The sequence below is a fragment of the Salvelinus alpinus genome, chromosome 1, assembly GCF_045679555.1.
Source record: "Salvelinus alpinus chromosome 1, SLU_Salpinus.1, whole genome shotgun sequence".
Classification (NCBI taxonomy): Eukaryota; Metazoa; Chordata; class Actinopteri; order Salmoniformes; family Salmonidae; genus Salvelinus; species Salvelinus alpinus.
Window position 1 is genome coordinate 18156942 of NC_092086.1, and position 20375 is coordinate 18177316.

Below are 20375 nucleotides of genomic sequence, written 5' to 3' on the forward strand. Positions count from 1 at the left end.
CAGGACAGACTCTGCTCCTCTGCTCCTCTTGGCACAGATCTCCTCTGAGACACATGGAGCAGCTCTGTGAGAGTTCTTTGTGCACATGGTACCCTATATTCCCTATAGTCCCTATATAGTGCACTACTTTAGACCAGAGCCTATGGTAAAAAAGTAGTGCACTATATAGGGAATAGGGTGCCATTTGGAATGCATTCAATTACATATATACACTAGATGAAAGACAGGAGCGCTGTTTTGAAGCCACCCATCTTGGTACTCCCCCAACCTAGTAAATAATATTCTAGAAGCTTTAGAAAAGCAGTTATTATCTTCTACTACAGGCACCTTAATGCAGATACATTTAAATGATATGATGTCCTTGAAACATTTCATTGAAATACTGTAGAATTCCAATTTATTCCAATGGCTGACCGGTGGCTTCTCAATTGCCAACACATAGCATGAGCAAACCAGGGTTTCTATACATCACTGTATTCATACTTAGTTATAGTGTTATACTGAACACTGTCCTCCAGACAGACACTACATTAGGACTTTGATAGCAGAGCAGACCAGAGCAATGTTTCTGTGACGTTTGTTTATGAAACACAGATAGTGTAGTTTTACTGGGCCTATCAGAGCTGGGGTAAACAACCTGTGGTATGGTTCTACTGGGCCTATCAGAGCTGGGGTAAACAACCTGTGGTATGGTTCTACTGGGCCTATCAGAGCTGGGGTAAACAACCTGTGGTATGGTTCTACTGGGCCTATCAGAGCTGGGGTAAACAACCTGTGGTATGGTTCTACTGGGCCTATCAGAGCTGGGGTAAACAACCTGTGGTATGGTTCTACTGGGCCTATCAGAGCTGGGGTAAACAACCTGTGGTATGGTTTTACTGGGCCTATCAGAGCTGAGGTTAACAACCTGTGGTATGGTTCTACTGGGCCTATCAGAGCTGGGGTTAACAACCTGTGGTATGGTTCTACTGGGCCTATCAAAGCTGAGGTTAACAACCTGTGGTATGGTTCTACTGGGCCTATCAGAGCTGAGGTTAACAACCTGTGGTATGGTTCTACTGGGCCTATCAGAGCTGGGGTAAACAACCTGTGGTATGGTTTTACTGGGCCTATCAGAGCTGGGGTAAACAACCTGTGGTATGGTTCTACTGGGCCTATCAGAGCTGGGGTAAACAACCTGTGGTATGGTTCTACTGGGCCTATCAGAGCTGGGGTAAACAACCTGTGGCATGGTTCTACTGGGCCTATCAGAGCTGGGGTAAACAACCTGTGGTATGGTTCTACTGGGCCTATCAGAGCTGGGGTTAACAACCTGTGGTATGGTTCTACTGGGCCTATCAGAGCTGGGGTAAACAACCTGTGGTATGGTTCTACTGGGCCTATCAGAGCTGGGGTTAACAACCTGTGGTATGGTTCTACTGGGCCTATCAGAGCTGGGGTAAACAGCCTGTGGAATGGTTCTACTGGGCCTATCAGAGCTGGGGTAAACAACCTGTGGAATGGTTCTACTGGGCCTATCAGAGCTGGGGTAAACAACCTGTGGTATGGTTTTACTGGGCCTATCAGAGCTGGGGTAAACAACCTGTGGTATGGTTCTACTGGGCCTATCAGAGCTGGGGTAAACAACCTGTGGTATGGTTTTACTGGGCCTATCAGAGCTGGGGTAAACAACCTGTGGTATGGTTCTACTGGGCCTATCAGAGCTGGGGTTAACAACCTGTGGCATGGTTGGTCATGTGTTGCGGCGCTAAGCTAACGGACCTCATGGTGGTTGAGATATTAGGATATAGTGTTAGGTTCAGAGTCCGATTCCTCCAGTGCAGGGGAAACCAGAGAGAGGCCGTGCCTCAAATGGCATGCTGTTCTATATTGGCCCTGGTCTAAAGAAGTGCACTATTTAGGGAATAGAGTGCTATTTGGGACTCAATCAGGGTGGTTCTGCAGTGCACCCATTATGGAGAAATGTGTTAGATGGATGGAGGTCGGGGGAGGGGGTGGGGACAGGGCTGGTCTCTGCCTGACTGAGGAGGCCCGGGACAGAGATCAAAGGAACCAGCGCTGCATCCTGCCTCCCTTCTCTCTGAAGTGCTCCAGTCGGGTGCAGCGTCGTTAACGACCGGCTGCCCTGAGAGGGAGAGGGTGGGGTGAGGGTGGAGGATGGGAGGAAGGAGGTAGAGGAGAGGGAGAGAGGAGTAGAAGTGATGGGGGAAGGCGGGAGGGGAGGAATTAGGAAATGGGTAGACAGTACTGATCAATTATTTAAACTCTCTCTTTCCTATCGCCTCTGAATTTTAAGTAGCTCCTTCATCACATCTTCCCTCCTCCTCATGTCCTCCTCATTCGCCCAAATCCTTTTGTTGCCTCAACTCTTTCATAGACTACACTGTTATGTAGTGTCTTCCAAACGCCTTAGCCAATCTCAATGATTTACCCATTTCATGTGGCCTATGTAAAGGTCCCCTTGTAACCTGGTACGTGAAAGACAGCACTGGAGACAGAGACGTCATCTGTTTAATGTGGTTTAAATGGCTCTGCGGGACAAGCCGTGTCAGGCTCACCTCTCTTCCACCTTTATGCACCATGTTCAAATGATTCAGAGCCGTCATCTGTTTAATGTGGTTTAAATGGCTCTGCGGGACAAGCCGTGTCAGGCTCACCTCTTTTCCACCTTTATGCACCATGTTCAAATGATTCTAATCTCATATAAAGACAATGACTGTTTTCTGTACTTCATTAGTGTTTTGTACAGATTGACCTCACAAACCTCTTTCTTTGAGCTGTTGTAGCATGTCTCCGACGTTAAGCCCACGGATGTAAACTAGTGATTTGAGGGAGCGAGAGAGAAGGAAAGAGAAATGGAGAGAGAGAAATAAAGAGATAAAGATAGATAGAGAGGGGACATGGTCTAGACCTTCAGAGATACAAGCCCTACAGTAAACATCTCAGACCTCATCCTGACCTTCAGAGATACAAGCCCTACAGTAAACATCTCAGACCTCATCCTGACCTTCAGAGATACAAGCCCTACAGTAAACATCTCAGACCTCATCCTGACCTTCAGAGATACAAGCCCTACAGTAAACATATCAGACCTCATCCTGGCCTTCAACAGAACAGACTACAGTAAACATCTCAGACCTCATCCTGGTCTTCAACAGAACAGACTACAGTAAACATCTCCTCAGACCTCATCCTGGCCTTCAACAGAACAGACTACAGTAAACATCTCAGACCTCATCCTGGTCTTCAACAGAACAGACTACAGTAAACATCTCAGACCTCATCCTGACCTTCAGAGATACAAGCCCTACAGTAAACATCTCAGACCTCATCCTGGCCTTCAACAGAACAGACTACAGTAAACATATCAGACCTCATCCTGGCCTTCAACAGAACAGACTACAGTAAACATCTCAGACCTCATCCTGGCCTTCAGCAGAACAGACTACAGTAAACATCTCAGACCTCATCCTGGCCTTCAACAGAACAGACTACAGTAAACATCTCAGACCTCATCCTGGTCTTCAACAGAACAGACTACAGTAAACATCTCAGACCTCATCCTGGCCTTCAGCAGAACAGACTACAGTAAACATCTCAGACCTCATCCTGGTCTTCAACAGAACAGACTACAGTAAACATCTCAGACCTCATCCTGTCCTTCAACAGAACAGACTACAGTAAACATCTCAGACCTCATCCTGGCCTTCAACAGAACAGACTACAGTAAACATCTCAGACCTCATCCTTCAGCAGAACAGACTACAGTAAACATCTCAGACCTCATCCTGGCCTTCAACAGAACAGACTACAGTAAACATCTCAGACCTCATCCTGGTCTTCAACAGAACAGACTACAGTAAACATCTCAGACCTCATCCTGGCCTTCAACAGAACAGACTACAGTAAACATCTCAGACCTCATCCTGGTCTTCAACAGAACAGACTACAGTAAACATCTCAGACCTCATCCTGGCCTTCAACAGAACAGACTACAGTAAACATATCAGACCTCATCCTGGCCTTCAACAGAACAGACTACAGTAAACATCTCAGACCTCATCCTGGCCTTCAACAGAACAGACTACAGTAAACATATCAGACCTCATCCTGGTCTTCAACAGAACAGACTACAGTAAACATCTCAGATCTCACCTGGTCTTCAACAGAACAGACTACAGTAAACATCTCAGACCTCATCCTGGCCTTCAACAGAACAGACTACAGTAAACATCTCAGACCTCATCCTGGCCTTCAACAGAACAGACTACAGTAAACATCACAGACCTCATCCTGGCCTTCAACAGAACAGACTACAGTAAACATCTCAGACCTCATCCTGGCCTTCAACAGAACAGACTACAGTAAACATCACAGACCTCATCCTGGCCTTCAACAGAACAGACTACAGTAAACATCACAGACCTCATCCTGGCCTTCAACAGAACAGACTACAGTAAACATCTCAGACCTCATCCTGGCCTTCAACAGAACAGACTACAGTAAACATCTCAGACCTCATCCTGGCCTTCAACAGAACAGACTACAGTAAACATCTCAGACCTCATCCTGGCCTTCAACAGAACAGACTACAGTAAACATCACAGACCTCATCCTGGCCTTCAACAGAACAGACTACAGTAAACATCTCAGACCTCATCCTGGTCTTCAGCAGATCAGACTACAGTAAACATCTCAGATCTCATCCTGGTCTTCAGCAGAACAGACTACAGTAAACATCTCAGACCTCATCCTGGTCTTCAACAGAACAGACTACAGTAAACATATCAGACCTCATCCTGGCCTTCAACAGAACAGACTACAGTAAACATCTCAGACCTCATCCTGGCCTTCAACAGAACAGACTACAGTAAACATCTCAGATCTCACCTGGTCTTCAACAGAACAGACTACAGTAAACATCTCAGACCTCATCCTGGTCTTCAACAGAACATACATTACGGTGGAGAAAATCAATGACCTAACAGATGTTTTTCTGCTTTACTTTATGTTCTTGAAGACTGAGGGGCCCCTAGAAGGAAGGGGTCATTTTCCTCGACCTGCACTCCTGAAATAATGTTGTAATATGTGAACAGTGAACACGGTTAGTTACCCCAGTCATTGGCCATGAAAAGCAACCCAAAGGCCCTGGATCTATCTGTCTATTCATTGAGTTCAGACCTAATCAACAGAGAGAGAAGTCTCCCATGAGGATAATCTTTAAAGGGGTTTGTGTCTGGTGATCTGTCTCCCACCTCTCCTGCCTCCTCTCTCCCCCTGCCTTACCTCCCTCTCCTTCCTCCTCTCTCCCCCTGCCTTACCTCCCTCTCCTGCCTCCTCTCTCCCCCTGCCTTACCTCCCTCTCCTTCCTCCTCTCTCCCCCTGCCTTACCTCCCTCTCCTTCCTCCTCTCTCCCCCTGCCTTACCTCCCTCTCCTTCCTCCTCTCTCCCCCTGCCTTACCCCCTCTCCTTCCTCCTCTCTCCCCCTGCCTTACCCCCTCTCCTTCCTCCTCTCTCCCCCTGCCTTACCTCCCTCTCCTTCCTCCTCTCTCCCCCTGCCTTACCTCCCTCCTCTCTGCCCCTGCCTTACCCCCTCTCCTTCCTCCACCTATTGCTGCCCTACCCCCTCTCCTTCCTCCCTTCCTCTCTCCCCCTGCCTTAACCCCTCTCCTTCCTCCCCTCCTCTCTCCCTGCATGTGCTTCAATACAGACATCTCAGTCCTTCTACACAGATCAGAGAGAAAAAGAACAACAGAACATAACCCATGATGGAGCTGATGTTGTATGTATAATTGGTTCATCAGACTGTATAACAGCTAATCCATCACTCCATCCATCCTGTGGTTGTTATTGTCTGAAGATAAAGAGGCATGTTTCAACTACAGTTGATCTCCTGAATAATCTTCTTCCTAATCAATAAGTATGCAATGAGCATGTGAGCTTTAATCTCAGCCATGACACCTCAGAATGAGAGCTATTATCTCAGCCATGACACCTCAGAATGAGAGCTATTATCTCAGCCATGACCCCTCAGAATGAGAGCTATTATCTCAGCCATGCCCCCTCAGAATGAGAGCTATTATCTCAGCCATGACCCCTCAGAATGAGAGCTATTATCTCAGCCATGACCCCTCAGAATGAGAGCTATTATCTCAGCCATGACCCCTCAGAATGAGAGCTATTATCTCAGCCATGACCCCTCAGAATGTGAGCCTAATCTTAGCCATGACCCCTCAGAATGTGAGCCTAATCTTAGCCATGACTCAGCCTCAGAATAGATGGTTTAATCTCAGCCATGACCCTCAGAATAGATGGTTTATTGTGAAACATAGGGCCGTTTGGTAGCCTAGTAGTTAGAGTGTTGGGCCAGTAACTGAAAGGTTGCAAGATCAAATCCCCAAGATGATAAGGTAAAAATCTGTCGTTCTGTCCATGAACAAGGCAGTTAACCCACTATTCCTAGGCCGTCATTGTAAATATGATTTTGTTCTTAACTGACTTGCCTAGTTAAATAAAATATTACATGACCCTCAGAATAGATGGTTTACTGTGAAACATGACCCTCAGAATAGATGGTTACCTGTGAAACATGACCCTCAGAATAGATGGTTTACTATGAAACATGACCCTCAGAATAGATGGTTTACTGTGAAACATGACCCTCAGAATAGATGGTTTACTGTGAAACATGACCCTCAGAATAGATGGCTTACTGTGAAACATGACCCTCAGAATAGATGGTTTACTGTGAAACATGACCCTCAGAATAGATGGTTTACTGTGAATCATGACCCTCAGAATAGATGGTTTACTGTGAAACATGACCCTCAGAATAGATGGTTTACTGTGAAACATGACCCTCAGAATAGATGGTTTACTGTGAAACATGACCCTCAGAATAGATGGTTTACTGTGAATCAGCATAATGCTTTAGAACTATTTGAGCTTTAGAAGAGAGTAGAATACAACAACAAATAGACGTCATGCAGAAATCATCTGTGTGTGTGTGTGTGTGTGTGTGTGTGTGTGTGTGTGTGTGTGTGTGTGTGTGTGTGTGTGTGTGTGTGTGTGTGTGTGTGTGTGTGTGTGTGTGTGTGTGTGTGTGTGTGTGTGTGTGTGTGTGTGTGTGTGTGTGTGTGTGTGTGTGCGCATGTGTATGTGTGTTACTGACCGTGTGTAGATGCCGTTCTTGCGGCAGAAGGAGTTCTTGACTGACAGGCGTCTGTTGTTGAGTTCCAGGGCGGGGAAACGGCCCTCGTCCAGCCTGACCATCTCCCCATGGGACAGGGGCAGGGAGGTGCTGTTACTGTGGTTCCCTAGGTGGGGGTAAGATGACACTGGGAGAAGGTTAGTCCATTGTAGGGGTAGGGCACACACACCAGCTAAATGCCTTCTATGCTCGCTTCGAGGCAAGCAACACTGAACCATGCATGGGAGCACCAGCTGTTCCAGACGACTGTGTGATCACACTCTCCATAGCCAATGTGAGTAAGACCTTTTAACAGGTTAACATTCACAAGGACGCAGGGCCAGACAGTTTACCAGGACGCAGACTCAGAGCATGCGCTGACCAACTGGCAAGTGTCTTCACTGACATTTTCAACCTCTCCCTGACCCAGTCTATAATACATACATGTTTCAAGCAGACCACCATAGTCCCTGTGCCCAGAAGGCCTACATGACCATCGCCCCAGAGCTCTCACATCGGTAGAGGCTGGTCATGGCTCACATCAACACCATCAATGATTTATCACTAAGGTTAATCAGCAGTATCACTATAAAACCTTTAGTGTTAGAGACTATACTGAGGTGCCAGGCCCTGATCCAACTAAACCACATGCCCAAATATATACCCTCATACACAGTATAAATCAATCAAATTCAATCAAATGTATTTATAAAGCCCTTCTAACATCAGCTGATGTCACAAAGTGCTGTACAGAAACCCAGCCTAAAACCCCAAACAGCAAGCAATGCAGGTGTAGAAGCACGGTGGCTACGAAAAACTCCCTAGAAAGGCAGGAACCTAGGGAAGAAACCTAGAGAGGAAGTAGGCTATGAGGGGTGGCCAGTCCTCTTCTGGCTGTGCCGGGTGGAGATTATAACAGAACATGGCCAAGATGTTCAAATGTTCATAAATGACCAGCATGGTCAAATAATAATAATCACAGGGGTTGTCGAGGGTGCAGCAAGTCAGCACCTCAGGAGTAAATGTCAGTTGGCTTTTCATAGCCGATCATTCAGAGTATCTCTACCGCTCCTGCTGTCTCTAGAGAGTTGAAAACAGCAAGTCTGGGTCAGGTAGCACGTCCGGTGAACAGGTCAGGGTTCCCTAGCCGCAGGCAGAACAGTTGAGGTGTAGAGGCAGGGTTTAGGGGGCAGTGACCTCTCCTCTCTCTTCCTCCTGGCTGGTTAGTGACTCACCATGCTGGTGCCTGGTCCTGGTGGTGAGTTTGGACCACAGTAAAACAAACAACTTGTGTGGTACAAAACGGCTGTGTTGCCGGGGGTGGCTGGGGGGTAGCTGGCTCTAAAAGGGGCTCTTTGTGTCCCAGACAAACACTGTCCTTGTCTCTCCTGGACCAGCCAAAGCCCTATTGACTGACCCCTGGACACTATAGGACCACTCTCAACACCACACTAAACACTAACGGGGCGTTAAAAGGTAATGGTGTGAGATCACGGCAGGCTTGACCTCTCGTCCACTCCTTCCTCTCTCCTGTTTCTCATCCTCTCTGTCTCTACTTCCCTTCCTCTCTCCTGTTCCTCTCCACCTCTCTTTCTCTCCATCCCTGTGTTCTAACAGGTCGTTATCCAGTGATTATTTTACTGGATTTGGCCATCAGTGTTCCCACAAAAAATGCAGAGGAGGAGCAGTGGCAGTGAACCCATGATGCCAGAGTCCAACAGTGATGTAACCTGGGATGACTCAGCAGAGCGTCAGTCTGGCACCGTGGGGTTAGGGACAGAAGTCACACACAGTGTACTGACTGAATGACTATTGGCTTAAACATCAGAACAAACCCTGGACACTCACACTGGCAGATCGATACACATTCTTTCTAAACAGGGGACAATAATGGTCTCTCGTCTCTCATTCTCCTGTCTACCTGTGCTTATGTAAGGCACTTTGTGACAACTGTTACTGTTAAATGGGCTATAATTGAATTTGATAGTGCTTTTAGCTTGGTCTTATATTACAATGGTCATATTACAATGGTCACGACTGATGGCTCTGGGCTATTCTCCTTACGGGCTTCTCAGAAACAGATTAACACTAGTCCTGGACTGAAAAGATAGATCAATGGGGAATCTCCATCGAAACATATTTTTTGTTGTCCAGGACTAGTCTTAATCAGTGTCCGGGAAACCGCCCCTCAAAAGTATCAATAACTTGGGAATGGAATGTTGGGAATGGAATGTTGGGAATGGAATGCTGGGAATGGAATGTTGGGAATGGAATGTTGGGAATGGAATGCTGGGAATGGAATGTTGGGAATGCAATGTTGGGAATAGAATATTGGGAATGGAATGTTGGGAATGGAACATTGGGCATGGAATGTTGGGAATGGAATATTGGGAATGGAATGTTGGGAATGGAATGTTGGGAATGGAATATTGGGAATGCAATGTTGGGAATAGAATATTGGGAATGGAATGTTGGTGTCACGTTCCTGACTTATTTTTGTTAGTTTGTTGTATGTGTTAGTTGGTCAGGACGTGAGTTTGGGTGGGCATTCTATGTTGTCTGTTTCTATGTTGGTTTAAGGGTTGCCTGGTATGGCTCTCAATTAGAGGCAGGTGTTTGGCGTTCCTCTAATTGAGAGTCATATTTAGGTAGGTTGTTTCACAGTGTTCGTTGTGGGTGGTTGTCTCCTGTGTCAGTGTTTGTCGCACCATACGGGACTGTTCGGTTTGTTTGTAAGTTCGGTCTTTTGTGTAGTCATTTTCCTGTTCGTGAGTTCTGCGTTTTATGTAAGTTCGCATGTCCAGGTTTGTCTACTCCGTTTTGTTGTTTTGTTAGTTTATAGTCAAGTTCGTGTTTTCGTCTTTTCTGTAAATAAATATGTCATCACAACCCGCTGCGCCTTGGTTCAATCACTACTCCTCCTCTTCGTATGAAGAGAGAGAGGAACGCCGTTACAGTTGGGAATGGAAGATTGGGAATGGAAGATTGGGAATGGAATATTGGGAATGGAATGTTGGGAATGGAACATTGGGAATGGAACGTTGGGAATGGAATGTTGGGAATGCAATGTTGGGAATGGAATGTTGGGAATGGCATATTGGGAATGGAATGTTGGGAATGGAATATTGGGAATGGAATGTTGGGAATGGAACATTGGGAATGGAATGTTGGGAATGGAACAAAGAGTTGAAAGAAACACGAATCAGAGAGGACAGTTATATATGGAGCAGTTCTCTGTGCTGTCTACCTGAGTCAGCCTTCTTGGTGTACTTCTTACTCTGGCCCCTGATGATGAGGATGAAGACCAGGAGGAGGATGAAGATTAGGCCCACCAGAGCGATGACCACCAGGAACCACCACTCTTCATAGAAGGGAGACACTTTCTGGGCTGGAGATGAGAGTCACAAGAGAGCTAGATAACAGACATCTGTACCAAGAGGAAGAACAAGTCACTAACTAAACCTATACTGTATGGGCTGGTTTCCCGGACCTAGATGAAGACAAGTACAGAGTTAAAAAGTAAGTAAAATAGAAATTCCACTGGTTAAAATAGTTTTTAGTCCTGGAATAGGCTCAATCCAGGTCTGGCATCCATATGTATGTTGTAATATTCAGACATGTATTATAACTGAGCAGGCATAACTAACCAGAGATAGAGGGGGAAGGAGCACTGGGGGAGCCATAGCCGTAGTCGTTGACCCCAATGACCCGGAAGTCATAAGTAACCCCTTCTCTCAGCATGTCCAGGTTCAGTGTGTATGATGTCACTTCCTTTGGAATGTCTTTGATGAGGATATCCCACAGTCCTTCATCTAGAGGGGAGCAGGACATACAGAGTGTTTGATTGAGCCTGCCTGGAGTCCCAGATGGGTGGGTTTTGCACTTTCACACTATTCTAACTGGTTCCATTGGTTCCACTGGTTCCAACTGGTTCCATTGGTTCCATTGGTTCAGTTGCACCAGGCAAGCCTAAGGACTAATACCCCTTGGACTCACCAGAGGGCCTGGCCTCAATGACGTAGCGTGTAATGGGAGCTCGGCCTGGGTCTCCACTGGTCCAGTGTAGGGTGAGGGCCGTGCCGTACCGGGAGATAAAGGGTTCACCTGGAGGGCCTGGGGCTCCTGGAGTGGAGGGGTGGGGAGAGGAGGGGAGAGGATGGGATGGGATGGGAGGGGAGGGGAGAGGATGGGAGGAGTGGGGAGGGGTGGAGAGGGGAGGAAAGGGGATGGTAGGGAGAGGAGAGGAGGGAAGGGAAGGGGAGAGGAGGGGTGGAGTGGGGATAGAAGAGGATGGGTAGGGAGAGGAGAGGAGGGAAGGGGAGAGGAGGGGAGCAGGACAGGATATGTACATACTGTAATACGACAAACAGAGCACTGACAAAGCCAGAAGTTGGGAGAAAACATTTTGAAACTTTTTTAAACAGGGAGGTACTAGCAGAACTTGTACAATAAGAACACAGATCTTCATTTTCTGTTGCAAAACATCTCGCTACAGTGTTCCCTACTGAACACGACCTATGACCAGCTAGGCTACCTTCCCCTGGTTCGGTAGTGATGTTAGCTGGACCAGAGATACTGTGTTACACACCTTCTCCTGGTCCGGTAGTGATGTTAGCTGGACCAGAGATACTGTGTTACACACCTTCTCCTGGTCCGGTAGTGATGTTAGCTGGACCAGAGGTACTGTGTTACACACCTTCTCCTGGTCCAGTAGTGATGTTAGCTGGACCAGAGATACTGTGTTACATACCTTCCCCTGGTCCGGTAGTGATGTTAGCTGGACCAGAGATACTGTGTTACACACCTTCTCCTGGTCCGGTAGTGATGTTAGCTGGACCAGAGATACTGTGTTACACACCTTCCCCTGGTCCGGTAGTGATGTTAGCTGGACCAGAGATACTGTGTTACACACCTTCTCCTGGTCCGGTAGTGATGTTAGCTGGACCAGAGATACTGTGTTACATACCTTCCCCTGGTCCGGTAGTGATGTTAGCTGGACCAGAGATACTGTGTTACACACCTTCCCCTGGTCCGGTAGTGATGTTAGCTGGACCAGAGATACTGTGTTACATACCTTCCCCTGGTCCGGTAGTGATGTTAGCTGGACCAGAGATACTGTGTTACACACCTTCTCCTGGTCCGGTAGTGATGTTAGCTGGACCAGAGATACTGTGTTACACACCTTCCCCTGGTCGGTAGTGATGTTAGCTGGACCAGAGATACTGTGTTACATACCTTCTCCTGGTCCGGTAGTGATGTCAGCTGGACCAGAGATACTGTGTTACATACCTTCTCCTGGTCGGTAGTGATGTTAGCTGGACCAGAGATACTGTGTTACATACCTTCCCCTGGTCCGGTAGTGATGTTAGCTGGACCAGAGATACTGTGTTACATACCTTCCCCTGGTCCGGTAGTGATGTTAGCTGGACCAGAGATACTGTGTTACATACCTTCCCCTGGTCCGGTAGTGATGTTAGCTGGACCAGAGATACTGTGTTACACACCTTCTCCTGGTCCGGTAGTGATGTTAGCTGGACCAGAGATACTGTGTTACATACCTTCTCCTGGTCCGGTAGTGATGTTAGCTGGACCAGAGATACTGTGTTACATACCTTCCCCTGGTCCGGTAGTGATGTTAGCTGGACCAGAGATACTGTGTTACACACCTTCTCCTGGTCCGGTAGTGATGTTAGCTGGACCAGAGATACTGTGTTACACACCTTCCCCTGGTCCGGTAGTGATGTTAGCTGGACCAGAGATACTGTGTTACACACCTTCCCCTGGTCCGGTAGTGATGTTAGCTGGACCAGAGATACTGTGTTACATACCTTCCCCTGGTCCGGTAGTGATGTTAGCTGGACCAGAGATACTGTGTTACACACCTTCTCCTGGTCCGGTAGTGATGTTAGCTGGACCAGAGATACTGTGTTACATACCTTCCCCTGGTCCGGTAGTGATGTTAGCTGGACCAGAGATACTGTGTTACATACCTTCCCCTGGTCCGGTAGTGATGTTAGCTGGACCAGAGATACTGTGTTACATACCTTCCCCTGGTCCGGTAGTGATGTTAGCTGGACCAGAGATACTGTGTTACACACCTTCCCCTGGTCCGGTAGTGATGTTAGCTGGACCAGAGATACTGTGTTACATACCTTCTCCTGGTCCGGTAGTGATGTTAGCTGGACCAGAGATACTGTGTTACACACCTTCTCCTGGTCCGGTAGTGATGTTAGCTGGACCAGAGATACTGTGTTACACACCTTCTCCTGGTCCGGTAGTGATGTTAGCTGGACCAGAGATACTGTGTTACACACCTTCCCCTGGTCCGGTAGTGATGTTAGCTGGACCAGAGATACTGTGTTACATACCTTCTCCTGGTCCGGTAGTGATGTTAGCTGGACCAGAGATACTGTGTTACATACCTTCTCCTGGTCCGGTAGTGATGTTAGCTGGACCAGAGATACTGTGTTACATACCTTCCCCTGGTCCGGTAGTGATGTTAGCTGGACCAGAGATACTGTGTTACACACCTTCTCCTGGTCCGGTAGTGATGTTAGCTGGACCAGAGATACTGTGTTACACACCTTCTCCTGGTCCGGTAGTGATGTTAGCTGGACCAGAGATACTGTGTTACATACCTTCTCCTGGTCCGGTAGTGATGTTAGCTGGACCAGAGATACTGTGTTACATACCTTCTCCTGGTCCGGTAGTGATGTTAGCTGGACCAGAGATACTGTGTTACATACCTTCTCCTGGTCCGGTAGTGATGTTAGCTGGACCAGAGATACTGTGTTACATACCTTCTCCTGGTCCGGTAGTGATGTTAGCTGGACCAGAGATACTGTGTTACATACCTTCTCCTGGTCCGGTAGTGATGTTAGCTGGACCAGAGATACTGTGTTACATACCTTCCCCTGGTCCGGTAGTGATGTTAGCTGGACCAGAGATACTGTGTTACACACCTTCTCCTGGTCCGGTAGTGATGTCAGCTGGACCAGAGATACTGTGTTACACACCTTCTCCTGGTCCGGTAGTGATGTTAGCTGGACCAGAGATACTGTGTTACATACCTTCTCCTGGTCCGGTAGTGATGTTAGCTGGACCAGAGATACTGTGTTACACACCTTCTCCTGGTCCGGTAGTGATGTTAGCTGGACCAGAGATACTGTGTTACACACCTTCTCCTGGTCCGGTAGTGATGTTAGCTGGACCAGAGATACTGTGTTACATACCTTCCCCTGGTCCGGTAGTGATGTTAGCTGGACCAGAGGTACTGTGTTACATACCTTCCCCTGGTCCGGTAGTGATGTTAGCTGGACCAGAGGTACTGTGTTACATACCTTCCCCTGGTCCGGTAGTGATGTTAGCTGGACCAGAGATACTGTGTTACATACCTTCTCCTGGTCCAGTAGTGATGTTAGCTGGACCAGAGATACTGTGTTACACACCTTCTCCTGGTCCGGTAATGATGTCAGCTGGACCAGAGATACTGTGTTACACACCTTCCCCTGGTCCGGTAGTGATGTTAGCTGGACCAGAGATACTGTGTTACATACCTTCCCCTGGTCCGGTAGTGATGTCAGCTGGACCAGAGGTTCTGTGTTACATACCTTCTCCTGGTCGGTAGTGATGTTAGCTGGACCAGAGATACTGTGTTACACACCTTCTCCTGGTCCGGTAGTGATGTCAGCTGGACCAGAGATACTGTGTTACATACCTTCCCCTGGTCCGGTAGTGATGTTAGCTGGACCAGAGATACTGTGTTACACACCTTCTCCTGGTCCGGTAGTGATGTTAGCTGGACCAGAGATACTGTGTTACATACCTTCCCCTGGTCCGGTAGTGATGTTAGCTGGACCAGAGATACTGTGTTACATACCTTCCCCTGGTCCGGTAGTGATGTTAGCTGGACCAGAGATACTGTGTTACATACCTTCCCCTGGTCCGGTAGTGATGTTAGCTGGACCAGAGATACTGTGTTACACACCTTCTCCTGGTCCGGTAGTGATGTTAGCTGGACCAGAGATACTGTGTTACATACCTTCTCCTGGTCCGGTAGTGATGTTAGCTGGACCAGAGATACTGTGTTACACACCTTCCCCTGGTCCGGTAGTGATGTTAGCTGGACCAGAGATACTGTGTTACACACCTTCTCCTGGTCCGGTAGTGATGTTAGCTGGACCAGAGATACTGTGTTACATACCTTCCCCTGGTCCGGTAATGATGTTAGCTGGACCAGAGGTACTGTGTTACATACCTTCTCCTGGTCCGGTAGTGATGTCAGCTGGACCAGAGATACTGTGTTACACACCTTCCCCTGGTCCGGTAGTGATGTTAGCTGGACCAGAGATACTGTGTTACATACCTTCCCCTGGTCCGGTAGTGATGTTAGCTGGACCAGAGATACTGTGTTACACACCTTCTCCTGGTCCGGTAGTGATGTTAGCTGGACCAGAGATACTGTGTTACATACCTTCTCCTGGTCCGGTAGTGATGTTAGCTGGACCAGAGATACTGTGTTACACACCTTCTCCTGGTCCGGTAGTGATGTTAGCTGGACCAGAGATACTGTGTTACACACCTTCCCCTGGTCCGGTAGTGATGTTAGCTGGACCAGAGATACTGTGTTACATACCTTCTCCTGGTCCGGTAGTGATGTTAGCCTCCACCTCCGGCCCGTAGGTGAGTGTCTTGGCCCGGATCCGGAAGTTATAGGTCACCCCGTCAGCCAGGTCCTTAATCTTCATCCACAGGGGGGTGCTGCCCTTCACGTCCACTGTGACTATCTTACTAACACCTGGAGTGGAGCGGAGAGGAGACAGAGGAGTCAGTATAGAGATACAGGCTCGAGATACTGGAGGCTACAAGCTACACAACATACACTGAATATATAGTGTCTTCGGAAAGTATTCAGACCCCTTGAATTTTTCAATTTTTTTTTAACGTTATAGCCTTTTTCTAAAATGTATTAAATAAAAAAAGAATCCTCAGCAATCTACACACAATACCCTATAATGACAAAGCGAAACAAGTTCAGACATTTTTGCAAATTCATAAAAAATACTGAAATACCTTATTTTCATAAGTATTCAGACCCTTTACTATGAGACTCGAAACTGAGCTCAGGTGCATCCTGTTTCCATTGATCATCCTTGAAATGTTCCTACAACTTGATTGGAGTCCACCTGTGGTAAATTCAATTGATTGGACATGATTTGGAAAGGCACACACCTGTCTATATAAAGGTTCCACAGTGGACAGTGCATGTCAGAGCAAAAACCAAGCCATGAGGTCAAAGGATGTGTCCTGTACAGCTCAGAGACAGGATTGGGTCAAGTCAGGGATCTGGGGAAGGGTACCAAAACATTTCTGCAGCATTGAAGGTCCCCCAGAACACAGTTGCCTCCATTATTCTTAAATGGAAGAAGTTTGGAACCACCGAGACTCTGTCTAGAACTGGCCGCCCAGGCAAACTGAGCAATCGGGGGAGAAGGGCCTTGGTCAGGGAGGTGACCAAAAACCCGACGGTCACTCTGACAGAGCTCCAGAGTTCCTTTGTGGAGATGGGAGAACCTTCCAGAAGGACAACCATCTCTGCAGCACTCCAGAGTGGCCAGACAGAAGCCATTCCTCAGTAAAAGGCACACGACAGCCTGCTTGGAGTTTGCCAGAAGGCACCTAAAGACTCTTAGACCATGAGGAACAAGATTCTCTGGTCTGATGAAACCAAGATTTGCCTGAATGCCAAGAGTCACATCTAGATGAAACCTGGCGCCATCCCTACAGTGAAGCATGGTGGTGGCAGCATCATGCTGTGGGGAGGTTTTTCAGTGGCAGTGACTGGGAGACTAGTCAGGATCGAGGTAAAGATGAACGGAGCAAGTACAGAGAGATCCTTGATGAAAACCTGTTTCAGAGCGCTCACGACCTCAGGCTGGGGCGAAGGCTCACCTTCCAACAGGACAATGACCCTAAGCACACAGCCAAGACAACGCAGGAGTGGCTTCGGGACAAGTCTCTGAATGTCCTTGAGTGGCCAAGCCAGAGCCCGGACTTGAACCCAATCGAACATCTCTGGACATGTGAAAATAGCTGCGTAGCGATGCTCCCCATCCAACCAGACAGAGCTTGAGAGGATCTGCAGAGAAGAATGAGAGAAACTCCCCAAATACAGGTGTGCCAAGCTGGTAGCATCATACCTAAGCAGACTCGAGGCTGTAATCGCTGCCAAAGGTGCTTCAACAAAGTACTGTGTAAAGGCTCTGAATTCTTATGTAAATGTGATATTTCAGTTGTTTATTTTCAATATATTTACAAAAATTTCTAAAATCAGTTTTTGATTTGTCATTATGGGGTATTGTGTGTAGATTGATGAGTGAAAAAATAAACGATTTAATCCATTTTAGAATAAGGCTGTAACGTAACAAATGTGGAAAAAGTCAAAGGGTCTGAATACTTTCTGAATGCACTGGGCTACACACCACTATACATGGACAGACAAGCAGACTTTTGCACACACTCAAGGACACACAAAACACACTAACACATGGACACCTAACCTACATATCACACTTTTCCAGTTCATGGTAGCACCTTTCCACCTCCCTGCTGACAGTTCATGGTAGCACCTTTCCACCTCCCTGCTGACAGTTCATGGTAGCACCTTTCCACCTCCCTGCTGACAGTTCATGGTAACACCTTTCCACCTTCCTACTGACAGTTCATGGTAGCACCTTTCCACCTCCCTGCTGACAGTTCATGGTAGCACCTTTCCACCTCCCTGCTGACAGTTCATGGTAGCACCTTTCCACCTCCCTGCTGACAGTTCATGGTAGCACCTTTCCACCTCCCTGCTGACAGTTCATGGTAGCACCTTTCCACCTCCCTGCTGACAGTTCATGGTAGCACCTTTCCACCTCCCTACTGACAGTTCATGGTAGCACCTTTCCACCTCCCTGCTGACAGTTCATGGTAGCACCTTTCCACCTCCCTACTGACAGTTCATGGTAGCACCTTTCCACCTCCCTGCTGACAGTTCATGGTAGCACCTTTCCACCTCCCTACTGACAGTTCATGGTAGCACCTTTCCACCTCCCTGCTGACAGTTCATGGTAACACCTTTCCACCTTCCTACTGACAGTTCATGGTAGCACCTTTCCACCTCCCTGCTGACAGTTCATGGTAGCACCTTTCCACCTCCCTGCTGACAGTTCATGGTAGCACCTTTCCACCTCCCTGCTGACAGTTCATGGTAGCACCTTTCCACCTCCCTGCTGACAGTTCATGGTAGCACCTTTCCACCTCCCTGCTGACAGTTCATGGTAGCACCTTTCCACCTCCCTACTGACAGTTCATGGTAGCACCTTTCCACCTCCCTGCTGACAGTTCATGGTAGCACCTTTCCACCTCCCTACTGACAGTTCATGGTAGCACCTTTCCACCTCCCTGCTGACAGTTCATGGTAGCACCTTTCCACCTCCCTGCTGACAGTTCATGGTAGCACCTTTCCACCTCCCTGCTGACAGTTCATGGTAGCACCTTTCCACCTCCCTGCTGACAGTTCATGGTAGCACCTTTCCACCTCCATACTGACAGTTCATGGTAAATAAGGGTGAGTGTCCCTAATAAACAGATGTGACCTATCACTGCACCCCTCCAGATAGAGAGACATGTTCCTCCACCATCCCAGACCGTGCTGTGCCTCTTTCTCCCCCACATGGCTCTAGGGGCCAGATAGAAGCCATTAGTGGCCAACAGGCCTGGGACCACAGAGGTTCTCTACCTCCCATTCCCAAACCCCCACCCCTGTCTGTTCCTAATTACTAAGGAATCTGGAGACCCAACCACACATACCAGCTATTAGCTGGGTTCTCTCTCAACAGGAGAGAGAGGAAGTTGTAAACAAGCTTACTGCATGTGGCCACAGGGTCGGCATAGACCTACCCAGCTGTAACAGATTAGGACACCAATCTAAGACCATGGCGGCGCTGATGCTAGCCTATGACTGTAAATCATCTCACGGACTGATAGTAAACTATCTAGCTATCTGTGTAGTTTAAAGGCATAACTAAGTAACTAACAGCCTTCCAGCCTTCCAGCCTCCAGAGGTTCTCACCGCCCATGGGTGTGTGAGTGTGTGTTTGTGTTTGTGTGTGTTTGTTTGTCTGTGTGTGCATGTTTGCGTGCGTGTGTGTGTGTGTGCTTCTCACCATCCATGAGCCTGTGTGTCTGTGTGTGTGTGTGTGTGTGTGTCTGTGTGTGTGTGTGTACATAAGTTCATGTGTGTGTGTGTGTGTGTTTTCTCACTATCAACACTTGTGTGTGTGTGTGTTTGTGTCTCACCATCCATGAGACCGTGTGTCTGTGTGTGTGTGTCTGTGTGTGTGTGTACATAAGTTCATGTGTGTGTGTGTGTGTGTTTTCTCACTATCAACACTCATGTGTGTGTGTGTCTCACCATCAACAGGTGTGTGTGTCTCACCATCAACAGGTGTGTGTGTCTCACCATCAACAGGTGTGTGTGTGTGTCTCACCATCAACAGGTGTGTGTGTGTGTGTGTGTCTCACCATCAACAGGTGTGTGTGTGTGTCTCACCATCAACGGGTGTGTGTGTGTGTGTCTCACCATCAACAGGTGTGTGTGTGTCTCACCATCAACAGGTGTGTGTGTGTCTCACCATCAACAGGTGTGTGTGTGTCTCACCATCAACAGGTGTGTGTGTGTCTCACCATCAACAGGTGTGCAGGGCTCGTAGACCAGACGGTAGCCCTCGATGATGCCGTTGGCCTGGCCTGGCTCCCCCCACGACATGTTGACTGACGTGGTGGTCAGCTCACTGAAGTGGAGGAAGCTGGGTCTACTGGGGGCTGGAGAGGAGGATGAGGGGGGGGGGGGGGGAGAGAGGGGAGGAGATAGAGAGGGAAAGAGAGAAACAGGAGAGAGAGAGAGAGAGAGAGAGAGAGAGAGAGAGAGAGAGAGAGAGAGAGAGAGAGAGAGAGAGAGAGAGAGAGAGAGAGAGAGAGAGAGAGAGAGAGAGAGAGAGAGAGAGAGAGAGAGAGAGAGAGAGAGAGAGAGAGAGAGAGAGAGAGAGAGAGAGAGAGAGAGAGAGAGAGAGAGAGAGAGAGAGAGAGAGAGAGAGAGAGAGAGAGTTAAGAGAGAGTTAAGGAAGGACACTTAGGCTGGCGC

General features: G+C 47.9%; 1 protein-coding gene across 1 annotated transcript in view; it reads right to left on the reverse strand.

The window, feature by feature from the left end:
- The window catches only part of LOC139570881 (protein sidekick-2-like), a 524727-nt gene that overhangs the window by 9266 nt on the left and 495086 nt on the right, over positions 1-20375 (reverse strand). Inside the window, exons 38-43 of the mRNA XM_071393181.1 lie at positions 19919-20056; positions 15825-15986; positions 11186-11311; positions 10837-11001; positions 10437-10577; positions 7172-7316 (exon numbers count right to left, since the gene is read on the reverse strand). Coding sequence (XP_071249282.1) covers positions 7172-7316; positions 10437-10577; positions 10837-11001; positions 11186-11311; positions 15825-15986; positions 19919-20056 — 877 coding nt within the window. The remainder of the gene's footprint in view (positions 1-7171; positions 7317-10436; positions 10578-10836; positions 11002-11185; positions 11312-15824; positions 15987-19918; positions 20057-20375) is intronic.